Source organism: Triticum aestivum, chromosome 5D (genome assembly GCF_018294505.1).
Source record: "Triticum aestivum cultivar Chinese Spring chromosome 5D, IWGSC CS RefSeq v2.1, whole genome shotgun sequence".
Taxonomy (NCBI): Eukaryota; Viridiplantae; Streptophyta; class Magnoliopsida; order Poales; family Poaceae; genus Triticum; species Triticum aestivum.
In genome coordinates, this window is record NC_057808.1 from 475,584,883 (window position 1) to 475,601,444 (window position 16,562).

The window sequence follows — 16,562 nt, forward strand, 5'->3', positions numbered from 1 at the left end:
AGTTAGGCACCGCGGACCTGGTAACTTATGTACAAACATCATGGTAACATTGATCCAAGAAAAAGTTGCTGAAAATATAGCCTGATAAATTCTGTGTAGATAACATGGTTTTTTACATGCCGCACACCTGATAATTTATGGTCAACACCATGGTAACCCTGACCCAATATAACAAAGTTGTTCAAACATCATACCGTAGGGCTGATAACTTTATGTACCCTCGGGGTTGGTAACTTAAGTTAAAAAAAGAAAAGAAAATCTTGATATAAAAGTAAAGAAGGTTCCAATATCTAGTTCATATGTAGTAAGACAACAATTATAGTTGGTTGAGCTGGTTAGTGTGTTGCACATTTGGAGTAGAGGTCATGGGTTCAAACCCATGTGCATGCATTTTTCTTTTTTTTATATCTAGAAAAAACGCAGCGGTAAGTAATGATCAAGTAGGTGAACTCCAATTTGTTGGACAAGAAACAAATAAGGTGAGTTGGTCGTCGGATTAGTACTTGATACAAGAGGGCAAAGTTCGAATCCTCTCTAGCTGAATTTTCTTTTTTGTCGCCCTTGAGTGGGAGAAATAAAAAGGAAGGAATCGTGCTGATTAGGAAGAAATCGAGGGAGGCGGGATATGATCGATCAGGAGTAGGAAGGAATCATGCCAGGGAGGTGGGATGGGATCGTTCGGATCTATCCTATAGGCACGAACGTTTGGAACATATCGCTGTCCTTGTTTGTTTGGGTTGTCAGACCGCATCTGCTTCAAGTCCGTGTTTTTTCTGTTTGTTTGACTTGCCAATTTGGCCGGCGTCTGCTTCATGTCCGTGTTCTTTTTTGTCGGTGTGCCCAATAGACCGATCCATTTGATTTGTTTAGTTTTTTTCTCAAGAAACACATTTTTATCATCAAACATAGCAAGTAGATTGAAAAATAAATCTAGCATTTTTGTATAGTATCATATGTCATGCCGGCATACAACATTGCACCAAAAAGATCACACGAGCCCCGCATTCCACGACCATAGTTCATGCATCTCAACTGTAAAACATAGGATTTTGGGGGAACTGGCTCAACCCTCTATGGGGTGGCCTATCACATATATATATATATATAATGGTGACGTACAAGTCCTATACCAATACGGTATGAATTACACAGTGGGGCTACAATATGAAGTCTAACACCCTCCCTCAATCTCAACTCACTCCTGAAGCATCTAGAAGGTTGAGATTGCGCCTACAGACCTCAAACATGGGAGAAGGTAAAGGCTTGGTGAAGATGTCTGCAAGTTGATCTTTTGAAGAGATAAACCTGACTTGTAGTAGCTTCTGTGCAACACGCTCCCTCACAAAATGATAGTCAATCTCAATGTGTTTAGTCCGTGCATGGAACACCGGGTTTGACGACAGAAACGTAGTACCGATGTTGTCACACCAAAGGACCGGAGGATGTGGCTGAGAAACTCCTAGCTCTCGAGTAGGGACTCAATCCATATAAGTTCGGCAGTCGCATTGGCAACCGATTTGTACTCAGCTTCTGTGCTGCTGCGGGAAACAGTGGCTTGCTTGTGTGCACTCCAGGCGATCAGATTAGGACCCAAGAGCACAACATGTCCCCCCGTAGATTGCCTGTCATCTGGACACCCAGCCCAATCAGCATCTGAGAATGCAGAAAGAACTCCGGAGGAACTGGGGCACAGATGAAGACCGCAGGAGACAGTGAGACGTACATAGCTCAGTATGCGCTTCACAGCAGACCAGTGCACATAAGTAGGAGCATGAAGATACTGGCACACCCTGTTAACCGCAAAAGAAATATCAGGACGCGTGATCGTCAGATACTGCAGTCCACCAACAACACACCTGTACTCAGTCGCATCCTCAGAAGATAGAAGAGCACCATCAGTAGCTGAAAGTTTGTTGGTGGAGGACATGGGCGTAGATGATGTCTTGCACTTGAGCATACCAGCACGGCGCAAGAGATCAAGAGAGTACTTATTCTGGGTGAGAGCCAAACTGCCATGAGACTGATGAGCGACTTCAATACCCAGGAAGAAGTGAAGCTGTCCCAAATCCTTAACTGCAAAATCTCGGCCAAGCACAGTCACAAGAGAATCAGCAGCCGCTGGAGAAGAGCTAACCAGGACAATATCATCCATGTACACAAGGAGATACATGGTCACACTCGGTTGCTGAAACAAGAACAGTGATGTATCAACCGTTGAGGGAATGAAGCCATGAGTACGTAGAGCTGAAGCAAGACGAGCATGCCAGGCATGAGGTGCCTGCTTCAGTCCATCACTACAAGAAATATGTCAACTTGTGACCCTCACTATTGGCCGCTGAAAGGTCATAGTTTTTCATTTGTGACATTTTTGTGACCAAAAACAGAAGGTCAAAAGCTGGCAGTCGTAAACTGAAATTAACGACCTTCTCTCAGAAGGTCGTTGAACTCATGACCTTTTGTTTTGGTCACTGGCTGTCTGCCCAGGCCATGTCGGATCCGACATGGCAAAATTGCGACCAATTGAAAAGGTCACTGACAAGATTCAGCCCGGTCCGATTAGGTGTTTTACATGGGCCGAGCCCAATAATCCAGCCTATTTTTGTTTTTTTGTCTTTTTTTATTAGGTTCATGGGCCAAGCCTGATATTGCAGCCTTTTTTATTGTTGGGCCATGGCCTTCTTACCATCAATTGATTTTCTATTTTTATATCATTATATTTTAGAGCTGGTCCCACTAATCAGATGGGTCCCACTACTCATATTGCCATACATTGGTCCCACATGTTAAAAATTTCCAAAATTTCAAATTTTCTCAGATTATATTCATAAGTGGGACATAAATTGGTCCACTTGGTCAAGTTTCCATTTCACATCTTTTTAACATACACAATTCATCAAATATAATTCATCAAATAACACTACAGTAGCCTTTTACAATCCGTTACAAAATTACAATTTATAGTCTACTACAGAACCAAAAAACTCTTCCTATGTAGGGCTTCGCTGCTTCGCACTTGGCTTCACGGCTTCACACTCAAAAAGATTAGGCCTGGAGCTCCTGTAAAAGGGTGAACATAAAGGCAAAAAATTAGGCCTGAAGCTCCTGAAAAAGAGTGAACATAAAAAGCTACTAGCTTAAATAAAGAAAAACAAGTAAGAAAAGCACATATATGTTGTCCCTAGAAGGCGAACGCATAGAACAGCAGGAAAATTGCACAAGAACAGAGCATAGAAGCAGATTAATTATATGGAACCAAAAACTGAATCATTGCAGATCAGATTACATAGGAACAGAATGTAGAAGCAGATTATATTGAAGCAAAAACCAAATCATTACGGAGCACATAATAATACATGAAGAGAAAGAAGCAACTATATAGGCCAAAACTGGACAAACCACAAACAACAGCACAACGGCAGAAGTAGCCCTATTTGCATCATGTTGAACAGCACAAGCAGCCATATATGCATCGCAAAGAAAGAACACTCGACATCCAACACTGAAGACATGCATTGCAATGATTTCTAAGAACATCTAGCATACTAGTTTCCGCAAAGAGCATAAGCAAACATGATACAATATCATTTGCATCTCATCAACCAAATTATTCAAGCAGCACAACATGCACATGAACAAAGACAGGTTCTGGGTCCTGTTTGATTCACCTAGTTGATGAGGGCGGCAGAGCGGGAGACAAGCTCAATGTCGTTCCCATCGAGGATGATCTTATCCTTGACCTTCTCGGATTGCAGCTCCGTCAGATGCGGCAGTAACACCTCCGACAACCACAGCAACAGCAACAACACCAATAAGGACCTGCGTGATATTTCATATCATCATTACAGAAGAAAAAAAATAAGACACAAGCAATCATAATTTCTAACAACAACAATCATCATCAGTTAAGCACATAGTGAGCAAGAACAAACAATGAATCTTGCATCCATAGTATCTCCTATCAATTTCAATAGTGCAAAATCAGCACACTTCAACATAAGCTCATAAGTTAAGCACTTGAGCCAAAAAAAGAAACACCATCAGACCAAAATACTAAAAAAACTGCACGTTTAATCAGTTAAGCCTACAACAGATTCAGGAGAAGCACATGACACCACAACAAGCACATCAACAGGCAGCAGCTATTGGAGATGATGCTCTAAGCCGGCAACATCGCATAAACACTGGCGGCAGCTTAGCATATATAGCAGGAGTGGTGTCTGCTGACCTACTGCCGAGGAAAACACAATTATCTCAACTCCATACAAACACTATGGAAGCAGACTGCTACAAAATAGGCAACCTAGCCGCCTCATACAAACAAAGAGAGAAGCATAAATGAAGTGCAAAATTATGTATTACTAAGTAAATGTGTAGACAGTGGAGTGGAACATGCATATAAATTTCACTGGATATGATCACAGATTCATATGAGGTGTGCATATAAATTTTACAGGATAGGATCATAGAATCGCACAACCACTAGCCTACCAATCACTTCAACCCAAACTAAAAATAGCAGAACTACATGGGAAGTTATTTATGCTGTAATTTTACTAACAGGAGATCATACAGACCCATACAGACCTACTTCAGTACTGATTTGTGTATATATAAGTCCCAAAGCCGGTCCAGTTTGAGAACTTAAGATCTGAATTTGAACATTCTAAATTTCACAGTTAGTTGAGGCTAACTTTTTTAGATGTAATGTAACAATTGAGACATCAATGGGGCACAACTTAGTTAGCTACTAATGTTCAGCAAATTCAAAGATTGCATGTTCTAGCTAACAAAAATATAATACCATGCTTAGGAACTCGGAGCGAGAAAAAGTATGTGTCGCTTAAGAGCTACCACAATTGATATTGGTCAAGGATAAAAACAGGTAGATATCATATAATTCTCATCAGGATCATACATTGAATTCATTAAAGTCTATAGATTCATTTCTTAGATATTGAATTGGGAAATCACAAGAAAAGTAGATTAACCAATGTGTCCAGATAACACAAGAAGGCAAGCACTAGTAAATCTTGACTCTCGTGCCACTACATGTACATAACAAGTATTTGACACATTCCTGCAAGCATGCAAATACAGTAAACAACAGGATTAACCGAAAAGGTTTCCATTAGTTTTAATTAAACTGAAACCCTTCTTTAATTATAATTAAAGGAAATGTTTCAATGTAATTTAATTAAACAAAGAAATTCAGTTAATTAATTAGAGTTACTGGACTGAATTATGTTAACAAGACTATCAAGAAGAGATACTGGACTGAAACAAGCTAGCAGCATCATGACATACAGGGGATATCAGTCTTGACAACAAACCATCAAGAGCATCTCAGAGCACCACATGGACCTCACTCGGTATGACTTTGTTGCACTAAAACATTACAGATTAAGAAGAAATTCTGGAAATTTTAATTGAATTCAGTTAAATTTGTGCTACTGCTGCTGTTATATGCTTTTTTATTTGAGATAACAGTACATAAATCATCAGACCAGATATTGATTATATGCTTTCAATGAATGTAAATACATATATGAAGTTTCAGTTATACTTCAAAACAAATAATTAATCTAATGAATTATACACTCAATAACAACCAACATAAGCATAGTCAATTATGTATGACAAACTAAAACAGTTTCTGTTGAACACGTGTAGTGGAGAAGAGGGGTCAGTGACGAGAGCTCCTCTCCTGACGGCAAAATAGGGCCACCCGCTAAGCCGTATAGTTCTAATCCGGCGGCGCCTGCAGAAAGATAGAGAGATTGAGCGAGTCAAACAAAGAGAGGGGGCAGGTCCAATATACAAGTTATTATGGTCTATTAGCATTCGCAACAGACTAAATCGAGCACCCTGGTATGAGCAAAATGCATTACCATTTTTGTTAATAAATATGCATCATGTTCAGGTACTGGTCATGCTATTGAAGCTGATCATTGCGACTAACACCAGCACGGTGCTCACGGACATACTGCTAGTACCGACATGCAGACAACACAAGACAACTACCAAGCATCCAACATCAGTGTCTTATCTCCTCTAAAACTGCAACCTTATTTTGCATCTACACTAGCCCCTAATCGTCCAACAATTTACAGTAATTTGAGGAGTATTTGCTAGGATCATGATGTCAATTTTAGATTAAATTGCAGTGTTTGTCATCCATAGTTGTATGGTTCTATCTAGGATTACATAAAAACAGAGAAAACAGGGAGCTACCCAGCATCCACGACTAGAGCTAGTAGTAGGAACACATGGTAGAGTAATTAGGCAGCCTTGAGGAACCCAAATCCATGGCTGCTAGATCGAATGAAACAAGGAGGGGAGAGGTGGCGGAGGGGAGTTGGGGGCACCTTCACCTTGGGTGGCTGGACGACGGCGCCGTGGATTTAGAGGTCTAGGTGGAAGAAGCCCTTGACGGCGGCGACTGTGGTGGCTGGGTGCGCCCCTCCTGCTCCTCCTCCTCGAGCAGGACAAGGTCGGCGGCTACACGGTGAGGACAAGCCCTCCTCTCCTCTCCGGGCATCGTCCTGGTCGCTTGCCGGCGCGGTCTACCTGTAGAGACGAGACAAGAAGGGGTCAGGGGTTTGGAGTGGCTAAGGTTCAGGGAGCGGGGGAGGAGGAGGGAGACTCGCCAGATCGGATGGGGAGAAACTGCACAAACCCTAGCCATGGCTGCTGGCTAGGGTTTCGTTGGCGAGGAGGGAGGAGGGAGGTTGGCGCGGCAGGCGGCTGCAGGGGGAGAGGAGGAGCCGTCGGTGCTCTGCTGCTCAGCTCGCCGAAGCCCGACCACGAACAGGTCGGCGGCGTGACCGGAGAGGAGACGAGCTGTAGGTGGAGGAGGACCGCGGGCTCCGGCGCGATCTTGCGGAGGGAGACCACGGGCTCGGCGTCGCCTGGAGGTGGAGCCAACGGCGGCGTGCGCGAGTGCGGGGAGGGTGGGAGCCGCTGCGGGTGCGGGGAGGGGGTGGGGAAGGAGGTGGCGGCGGCGATCTGGAAGGGGAGGAGGCGACGAGTGGCTGGGTAGGGTTCGCGAGGACGAGGAGTGGGTGCAGTGGGTTATGGATGGATGGATGGACGTGCAGTGGTTTAGGGCTAGCAATGGATGGTAGGATGTCTGCCATCTCATCGATCCGTGTCATAGATGGTTCCACCAATCAGAATCCAGCTTATGTAATTGTGTTTTTTTGTTTCTTTTATATTTTTTACCCTCTTATTTCGGGTAAACACTCAACATATTGGCCTCATGTTGTATGTTTAAATGACCCAATATTTCACATATGTGTATCTTAAAATTTCAATCAATGATGATTTTGTGGTCTTCATTTCCATTGCACACAAAAATCATTTTCCATTTTTTGAGTGCCCAAAAGAAGGTTTTTTTGTGAAGAACCTACCAAATAATTGTTGCAAAATTGGACCAAATAATTTTTCTAAAATACTAGGCATATTTAATGCACAATTGACCAAATGGTTGGGTGTAAAAAGTTTTGATCCACCTCTCGTGAAAAAGACAAATTTTCGCCGATTTAGCTGGAAGCGGGTCAAATTTGAACTGTAGCTGCCTTATAGTTTGCTCTTTATTTTTTCAAAAATCATTTCTAGGTACATAAGTATCTATTTAATCAGAGAAACACCAAAAAAAATTCCAAGATTCAACCACTAGCTAGGAACGGTCATTCCCGCCGTTTTGACCGCATTTTGAAACGGGCATAAAAAATTCAAAAAAATCAAAAAATTGGAAAACCTTCGCATTGTGTCATTATATGTGGCCAAGTTCCCAGGAAAAATAATAAACTTGTAATACGGCAATTATTTTTAAAAAGTGTTCTCAGAAACGAGCTATCACGTGTGGAGATCAATGACTTTCATGCCAAATGATCAATCTTATGGCCACATTCATGGCATAGTTTGTTCAAATGATCTCATATTGTGCATAAGGGTGGATATTGGAATGGCAAACAATATTGCCTAAGGAAGTTTTCATTTTCTTTGGACGAAAAAACCATTTTCCATTTTTTGAGTGCCCAAAAGGAGGGTTTTTTGTGAACGACCTCCCAAATAATTGTTGCAAAATTGGACCAATAATTTTTCTAAAATACTAGGCCATATTTAATGCACAATTGACCAAATGGTTGGTTGTAAAAAGTTTTGATCCACCTCTCGTGAAAAAGACAAATTTCCGCCGATTCAGTTGGAAGCGGGTCAAATTTGAACTGTAGCTGCCTTATAGTTTGCTCTTTATTTTTTCCAAAAATCGTTTCTAGGTACATAAGTATCTATTTAATCAGAGAAACACCAAAAAAATTCCAAGATTCAACCACTAGCTAGGAACAGTCATTTCCCGCCATTTTGACCGCATTTTGAAACGGGCATAAAAAATTCAAAAAAAATCAAATAATTGGGAAACCTTCGCATTGTGTCATTATATGTGGCCAAGTTACCAGGAAAAATAATAAACCTGTAATACAGCAATTCTTTTAAAAAAATGTTCTCAGAAATGAGCTATCATGTGTGAAGATTCGTGGCTTTCAAGCCAAATGATCAATCTTATGGCCACATTCATGGCATAGTTTGTTCAAATGATCTCATATTGTGCACAATGGTGTATATTGGACTGGCAAACAATGTTGCCTAAGGAAGTTTTCATTTTCTTTGGACGAAAAAACCATTTTCCATTTTTCGAGTGCCCAAAAGGAGGTTTTTTTGTGAAGGACCTCCGAAATAATTGTTGCAAAATTGGACCAAATCAATTTTATAAAATACTAGGACATATTTAATGCACAATTGACAAAATGGTTGGTGTAAAAAGTTTTGATCCACCTCTCGTGATAAAGACAAATTTTCGCCGATTTAGTTGGAAGCGGGTCAAATTTGAACTGCAGCTGCCTCATAGTTTGCTATTTATTTTTTCCAAAAATCATTTCTAGTTACATAAGTACCTATTTAATCATAAATACATGGTTTGGTGGCGATACGTCAAGGTTTGGGCGGTGGCCGAGGGCCCCAACTCTAGAGCGCGTAAACTCGCATGCCCGCCGCGTGGTCACCGCGTGACCGTGGCGTTGCCATGTGTTCTGGGTGGCCTAGGCATGTCTAGTGGGTTGGGCACTTCCCAGGTAGGTGCTAGGAAGAAAATTACAACATAAGATTCTCATGAGGAGACCGATCGATGCTCAAACATGAATTTGCAGCCAAGTGTTTGATTAGCGGTATGGGAAATGTACATGGCTAATGGGCGTGAGTTTTGGCTGAGGATGATCAGTTACTAAGAAGACCGTCTTCACAAATTTTCAGCTCAAAAGGAGGAGCCTAGGTGGTACTTGCTTTGCAAAGTACCACACTGGACATAAATACGAATGTTGAAGCTGGGCTCAAAATAATGAATGGATTGAGCTGGCATTTGGTGGAGGTTGGTTATTTGGGCATAGGAAAGCACTGTAGAAAATGGATACTATTTGGACATGCCAAAGTGGTACGTCCTTCACAAAGTGCTGCTCTGAACAAAATAGGAAAATGAATATTGTTGAATTATTTTTGAACCACGCAAGGAAGGTTTTTGACATATTTGATGAAGATATGATCCAAACAATTTATGAGAATTTTTTGGGAATTTTTGGAATAACAGAAATATAGGTTGCTTCACAACCTAGGGCAAAAATTGACACATGGACATGACACATAGGCAAAACTGATGAGATGGCGCCTAGTCATCGCAACCCACCACAATTTACAAGGCTATGACCATCTATATTGGTCGTTAACAACTAGAAATAAGGCAGCGGACTAGCGTTGTTTGCTTTATGACCATTTTGTGTAAGGAAATTACGACCTTTCTGACCAAAATGGTCAGAATGGTTTAGGGTTTGGAGACCCCCGAACAGCTTTTGACCAATTGGTCTCAAATGGTCATAGATCTATGACCAATTCTTCCAGGGTCACTGCCAGAAGGTCACTAGTTGACATATTTCTTGTAGTGCATAGAGAGCCTTCGTCAGACGACAGAGATGAGAAGGCTGAGTGTGATCAACAAATCCAGGTGGCTGCCACATGTAAACCTCTTCCTCAAGCAATCCATGAAGAAAAGCATTATGTACGTCAAGCTGGCGAAGAGACCATCCACGAGAAACTACCAGAGACAGAAGAAGCCGAATAGTGGTGGGCTTGACCATGGGCTGAATGTATCCTCGTAATCCAGTCCATGACGCCGTTTAAAACCCTTAGCCACGAGACGCGCTTTGTAGCGCTCAATGGAACCATCTGCATGTTTCTTCACCTTGAAAATCCACTTCGAATCAATGATGTTGACGCGAGGCGGAGGGGGAACAAGTGTCCAGGTCTCATTCTGCATAAGAGCATGATATTCTTGTTCCATAGCAGCCCTCCAGTGCGGGATACTCATAGCGGCTTGATAACTACGTGGTTCAGTGGTTGGATCGTCCACATCATGAGCCAGACAAGAAGCAAGGTAGGTGATCGTGCCACCGGTGCGTTCCTTGGGACGAATGATGCCACTGCGACTGCGTGTGTGCGGACGCCGCGGAGCAGCGAACATTGGGGCAGGCGGGACGTCCGGAGTAGGCGAGGCCGGTCCAGGGGACTCCGACGACGAGGGACCGGGCGACGGTGGGCTAGGTGACGGAGGCCCTGGCGTCGTGTGTGTCACTGCAGACCCAGGCGAGGTGGGCGGCAGGGACGCTCGCGCAGACATCGTGGGTGACGACGAAGGCGAGGCCGGGCAAGGAGGCGACGACATGGGCCGCTCATAGGAGGCCGACGCGGGCTCCGGCACAGTCGGCGTGGTAGACGGGGCTCCCGAGGCGGGGTCGAGGGCGGGAGGCGATGCATGCACATGCACTGGCCGATCGACGTGCGCCACGGGCGGCGCAGTGGGTGCGTCACGGAGAAGTTCCAGGCGAGCTCCACGTCCAATTCCTGCACCATGATTAGGTAACAACACAGGTGAATATGCAGCATCTTCAAATTGGCCAGACATAAGAGGAGATGAATGCATAGATGGTGCTGTGGTGGGTGGCTGAGGCATGGCATAAAAAGGGAAGACGTTCTCGTCAAAAACAACATCCCTAGATATGTAGACTCGATTGGTTGGCACATGGAGACGCTTGTAGCCTTTATGGAGAGAACTATACCCCAAGAACACACACTTTTTGGACCGAAACTCAAGTTTATGATTATTATATGGATGAAGATGAGGCCAGCAAGCACACCCGAACACCTTAAAAAAGGTATAGTCAGGAGTTTCATCCAAGAGAAGCTCAATAGGAGTTTTCATATTAAGGACACACGTAGGTAATCTGTTAATGAGAAAACACGCGGTGGCAAAGGCATCACTCCAAAAGAGAAAAGGTACAGAAGCATGAGCAAGAAGTGTGAGGCCGGTCTCAACTATATGGTGATGTTTGCGCTCAACGGCGCCATTCTGCTGATGTGTATGTGGGCATGACAAACGATGGGAGATCCCAAGCTTATTAAAGAAAGTGTTGAGGTTGCGATATTCGCCCCCCCAATCTAACTGAACATGAATAATTTTATGCTTGAGGAGACGTTCAACATGCAATTGAAACTGAATGAATATATCAAACACATCGGATTTGAGCTTAAGAAGATAAAGCCATGTGAAACGACTATATGCATCAACAAAACTGACATAGTAGTTGTGACCACTAACAGATGTTTGTGCTGGACTCCACACATCAGAAAACACAAGTTCAAGAGGACTCTTTACTTCTCTAGTAGATGAAACAAAAGGTAGTTGATGACTTTTGCCTTGTTGACAGGCATCACACACGGACATCTCTTTATTGCTAGACTCTAATGGTAGCTCATGGTGGTGGAGTATGTGGCGAACGATGGGTGTGGCGGGGTAACCAAAGCGAGAGTGCCACTAGGATGGCGACACACGAACACCGCTGAAGACGCGCGGGGCGGATGGATCCTCCAAGCGGTACAAGCCTTGGCTCAAGTGGTCACTAAGCAGAACGTCCCAGGTTGCTCGGTCCTTAACAAAAAGATTAAAATGGTGAAATTCACATAGGACACGATTATCAGGGGTGAGCTTAGGGATGGATAAAAGATTACGAGTCACCAAGGATACCCGCAAAACATTACGACGGTGGAGCTGCCTAGAGGGATGACTAGTTAAAAGAGATGTTGGCCAATGTGAGAGATGGGCATACCTACACCATTGGCGGTGTGAACCTAATCGTGCCCGTAGTAGGGCTGGTAGGTGGAGAGCTTGTTGAGCTCGTTCGTCATGTGATCCGTGGCGCCGGTGTCCATGTACCATGCTGGATCAACGGGATAGGATGGCGTGTACCCCTGCACAACGCGCGGGTCCTTGCCCTTGGCGGCGATGTGGGCAGCCGGGGCATCGGCGATGAGGGCAGCCGGGGCGGTGGCGGGGGGGGGGGGGCAAAGTCTGCCATGGCAAACTGGCGCTCGTTGCCTTTTCTGTCGTTGTCGATGCCAAGGAAGCTCCTCTAAAAGCGACGGTGACACTTGGAAGCGACGTGTCGTTCACGACCACAAAGCTGGCACACCACTCGAGTATTAGGGCCCCCACCCATGGTCGATGCAGGGGCGGGGCGGCCTTGCCAGCCGATGGGGCAGGCGAGCGCTGGCCGCGAGAGGCCCAGTAGGCCGTCGGCTGTGCGACGATGTTGACGGAGGAGCGACGAGCCTCGACGCGCTGCTCAGTGAAGAGGAGGCATGGGTAGAGCTCGTGAGGAGGCATCGCTGGCTTGGCGTTGTGAACGGCCTCCGCGAGATTGTCGTACTCGGCGTCGAGGCCTTTGATGACGAAGGCGGCGAACTCCTCATCGCTAAGCGGCCGACCAATAGAGGTGAGCGTGTCCGCCAACACCTTCATCTTGTTGAAGTAGGTCGTGGCGGAGGAGTCCAGCTTCTTGATGTCGGCGAGCTCGCTGCGAAGGGCCCTCGAGCGGGAGGTAGATATCTGGGCAAAGGCGTGCTCCAGAGTCGTCCAGGCGTCCATGGAGGTTGCGGCGAAGAGACAGAGGCCGGCGACCCCGTTGCCGAGGGAACCCTGGATGGCGGAGAGGATCGCCTGGTCATGCTGCACCCACATACGGTGTTCCGGATTGATGGCGGGGCCGTGGACGGTAGGGATGACCTGGAGGAAACGGTAGCGAACCATCAACAAACCCAAGGAGGGACCTGCTGCGGAGCAATGGTAGGACCTTGGCGCGCCAGAACAAGTAGTTGTCCGGCGTGAGCCTGATGGAGATCAGGTTGTCCAAGTGGAACGGCCCGGCGGGTGTGACTGCATCAGCGACCGGGGCGGCGGACGACAGAGCCGCGACGGGGGCCACAGCCACGGGCGAGGCCACGGGTGGCGTCGCGGGCAAGGTTGCGGGCGGGGCCGCGGGCAGAACCTCCCCCGAGGTCGCTGGGAGGATGGCAAGCGTCGGGGAAGAGCCAGAAGATGCCGCGGGTGGCCCCGCGGGCAGGATTGTCGGCGTGGCGACGACGGTTGCAGGCGGCGGCGGCGGGATTGGAGCCGAGAACATGGATCCCACGGCGGTGGTGCCAAAAAATTGGGGCACCGGCGGAGCCAGGGGGCGAGGTGGGAGGTTGAGGAGGGCGGCAAGCGACGCGGGGATGGACCCGGAGCTGGCGACGCCTAAGGCGGAAGCGGTCATGGCGCCGGCGGCGGCTACCCTAGGGTTTAGTGTTTTGGCGTGACGGCGGAGGCGGGTGAGGAGTAGAAGGTCTAGGTTAGGCTCGATACCTTGTAAAACGTAGGATTTTGGGGGAACTGGCTCAACCCTCTATGGGGTGGTCTATCACACACACACACACACACACACACACACACACACACACACACACACACACACACACACACATATATATAATGGTGACGTACAAGTCCTATACCAATACGGTATGGATTACATAGTGGGGCTACAATACGAAGTCTAACATCAACCCTAGTTCATAAAATAAAAAATGATCATGCATCTCAGTCTGGGATGAACTTTTGCTTCCCCTTAAACCAAGCCTTTTTTTGGAGGGTCATTTTGCTCGTTTCGGCCGCCATGATCTTCACTTCCTTGGAGATTGGTGCAAGCTCCACGCCTCCACCTCCTTGGCTATGGACTTGGCATTGGTCTCATCGATTTCGAGCTTCTTCTTTTGTATGTCAAAGAAGGTCTCCATCGCCTCCTCATTGTCTTGGTGCTTCATCTCTTCCGTCTTCTCATTTGACACCTCATTTTCGGTCATGAACCTCTTCAAAGTTTCTTGCAAGACGAGTGTTGAAGCATCATGCTTTCCATCCACTTTGGAATTGGTCTTCCCCCTCGACCTCTTCTCACTTTCACTTGGATCGACGACCAATGAGGCCCTCTCACCTCTTTTTGGGCTGCATATTGCTCCTTAAACTTTTGGAGATTGTGGATTTTCCTCCAACAATTGCTCAAGGTGAATGGTTTGCCCATGTTGGACCTTGAAGGTATCAAAAACTTGAAACACCTACATATAGAGATGAAACCAACAAAATACATTCATATGCATAAAAGAATGATATATGTTGTATGAACAAGGAAAGGAAATGTATACAATGTCTTTGACGCCAATGCCAGTCACAGGCCGGCCGGCGACATTCTCATGGGAGCCACAAAACTTGTTGCATTTCAATTGGATAAAGCTTCACCTCCTTTGAATTGACACGTGAGTCCGGTCACTCCCGAATTTTACTTTCCCAAAGGAAACAGAAACAGAACAAGGAAATTACTGGACAGACTCTACGAATGCATGATAGTTTATTATTACAGCACAATGACATTTTTACCGGCATACCAGTAGGCCAGCATTATGCATTATCAACATACAGTCGGATCATGAACCAGGCGTTTCAGATCATGATTACACGCATATAATATAGTAGTGATCCGCGACATGGTACTAAGTACAGTACATGATAGGGCATCTTCCAGTTCAGGTAGGTATATGCCCCATGTAGACGCCATGGGTGGTGCATGGATCATGGGCACTTGGGCCTCGTGCGCGCGCCGTGGCCGGTGGTCTTGTCGCGGTAGCACGGGCACTCGTCCTTGTTGCCGGCGGTCCCCGACGGCACGCAGTTGCACTCGGCGCAGCATATCCCGCAGTACTTGAGGCAGTCGTCGTGCCGGCTCGCCTTGGAGCACCTCACCCCGCACTTGCTGTCGCAAAACGCTGGTCAAGAGCACACACACCGCCACAGTTAGCATAGATGGCAGCGAGCACGTACAGCGAACGAACAAAAGATTTTGAGCTCCATTACTGACAGCCAGACAGACACATATCAGAAGGAACTTAAAGGGAAATGGTTGTGACTTGAACTGACCTGATCCAGCCATGGCGACACGGAGGGACGTGGCTGCTAGGAGGACGAGGAGGAGAAGGAGAGCCAGAGTGGTGGTGGCGGTGGTGGTGTGAAGCTTCTTCATCGTGGTGTTCTTGAGTTGCTTGGCTCTGGCAGAGCCCAGCCCTGCTGGTTGGTGTGAGCTTGAGACTAGGGAGCTGGAGGAGTGAGTTCTTGGGCCTGTGGGGTTATTTATAGGGCCCAAAAGCTTGTGGTACTACTCAGAATTCAGTGAGCTTGCACCTAGGAGACGGTTGGCGACTCATTTATTCTTCTTTTCGCTCAAAGGCAGAAAAACCCATTGTGTCCCTCAAAAAAAAAACCCATTGTGTTCTTGTCCCTTTATCTATGGCCTATGCGGTGAACTGGTAACAGTGGCACACAGGAACATGGCGTATTGGTGATGTGCTGGTCAGTTCACGGGCTGTGAGCTAGCTGTAACCCAAAACGCAGACCTTTTTCTCATGAACGGTCATCAGTTCATCATGATTAGATCGAGCAGTGAACTGTCCCAGCGAGATTTACTTTGCTTAACTGCTAACAAACACGTAAAGGCAAGAGATCAACAACTCCATCTATCGTAGCAGCTAGTTTAGCTAGTCTACGTGCTTTGCCCACAGCAAACGTTGTCCTCCTCACGCGGCACGCATGCCCGGCAGGCTAGTACACCGGAGCACGCTAGCCGCATCGCTGTCTCCCGCGTCGGCGCCTTCCGTTGTACTGGCCCGGGGGCGCCGGCCAGTGTGCCCTGCCTGCCGTCACAGGCCGGCCGGTGAACAACCACCAGTCCACCACGCGGATAGACAGGCAGGCAGGTAGATGCACACCGCGAGCCCGCGACGGGCACGAATGAAGCGAAGATGATGATGGCGCCGGCGCGTACAAGTAAAAGGAAGTTTACCGAAAGGAGCATGCCATCCTTGCAAGGCAAGTAGCCAGGTACAGTAGTCAGCTAGCCTCGATCACATATTTGTTACCTGTTGGCTGGTGACAATCTTACAGAATGGACGGTCGGTTTTATTCCAGGATTATAGAGCGACGGTCAAGAGGTAAGAAGTCTACAGTACATGGGGCCATCTATGTAGCCACACAACTGTTTCTACGGTCTGTATGGCTGTATCTCGCCAAACAATCTGCTACTCTAATCTGACTACGGCGA

At 46.4% G+C, this 16,562-nt stretch overlaps 1 protein-coding gene across 1 annotated transcript; it reads right to left on the bottom strand.

Moving 5' to 3' along the window:
* Window positions 1-14,797: 14,797 nt before the first annotated feature.
* On the bottom strand, window positions 14,798-15,610 carry LOC123122917 (peamaclein). The gene is made up of 2 exons (XM_044543295.1): window positions 15,386-15,610; window positions 14,798-15,234 (listed from the first exon to the last, which is right to left on the bottom strand). The coding sequence occupies exons 1-2, from the start codon at window positions 15,486-15,488 to the stop codon at window positions 15,041-15,043; spliced, it is 297 nt and encodes a 98-aa protein (XP_044399230.1). The 5' UTR covers window positions 15,489-15,610; the 3' UTR covers window positions 14,798-15,040.
* Between the last annotated feature and the right edge of the window lie 952 nt (window positions 15,611-16,562).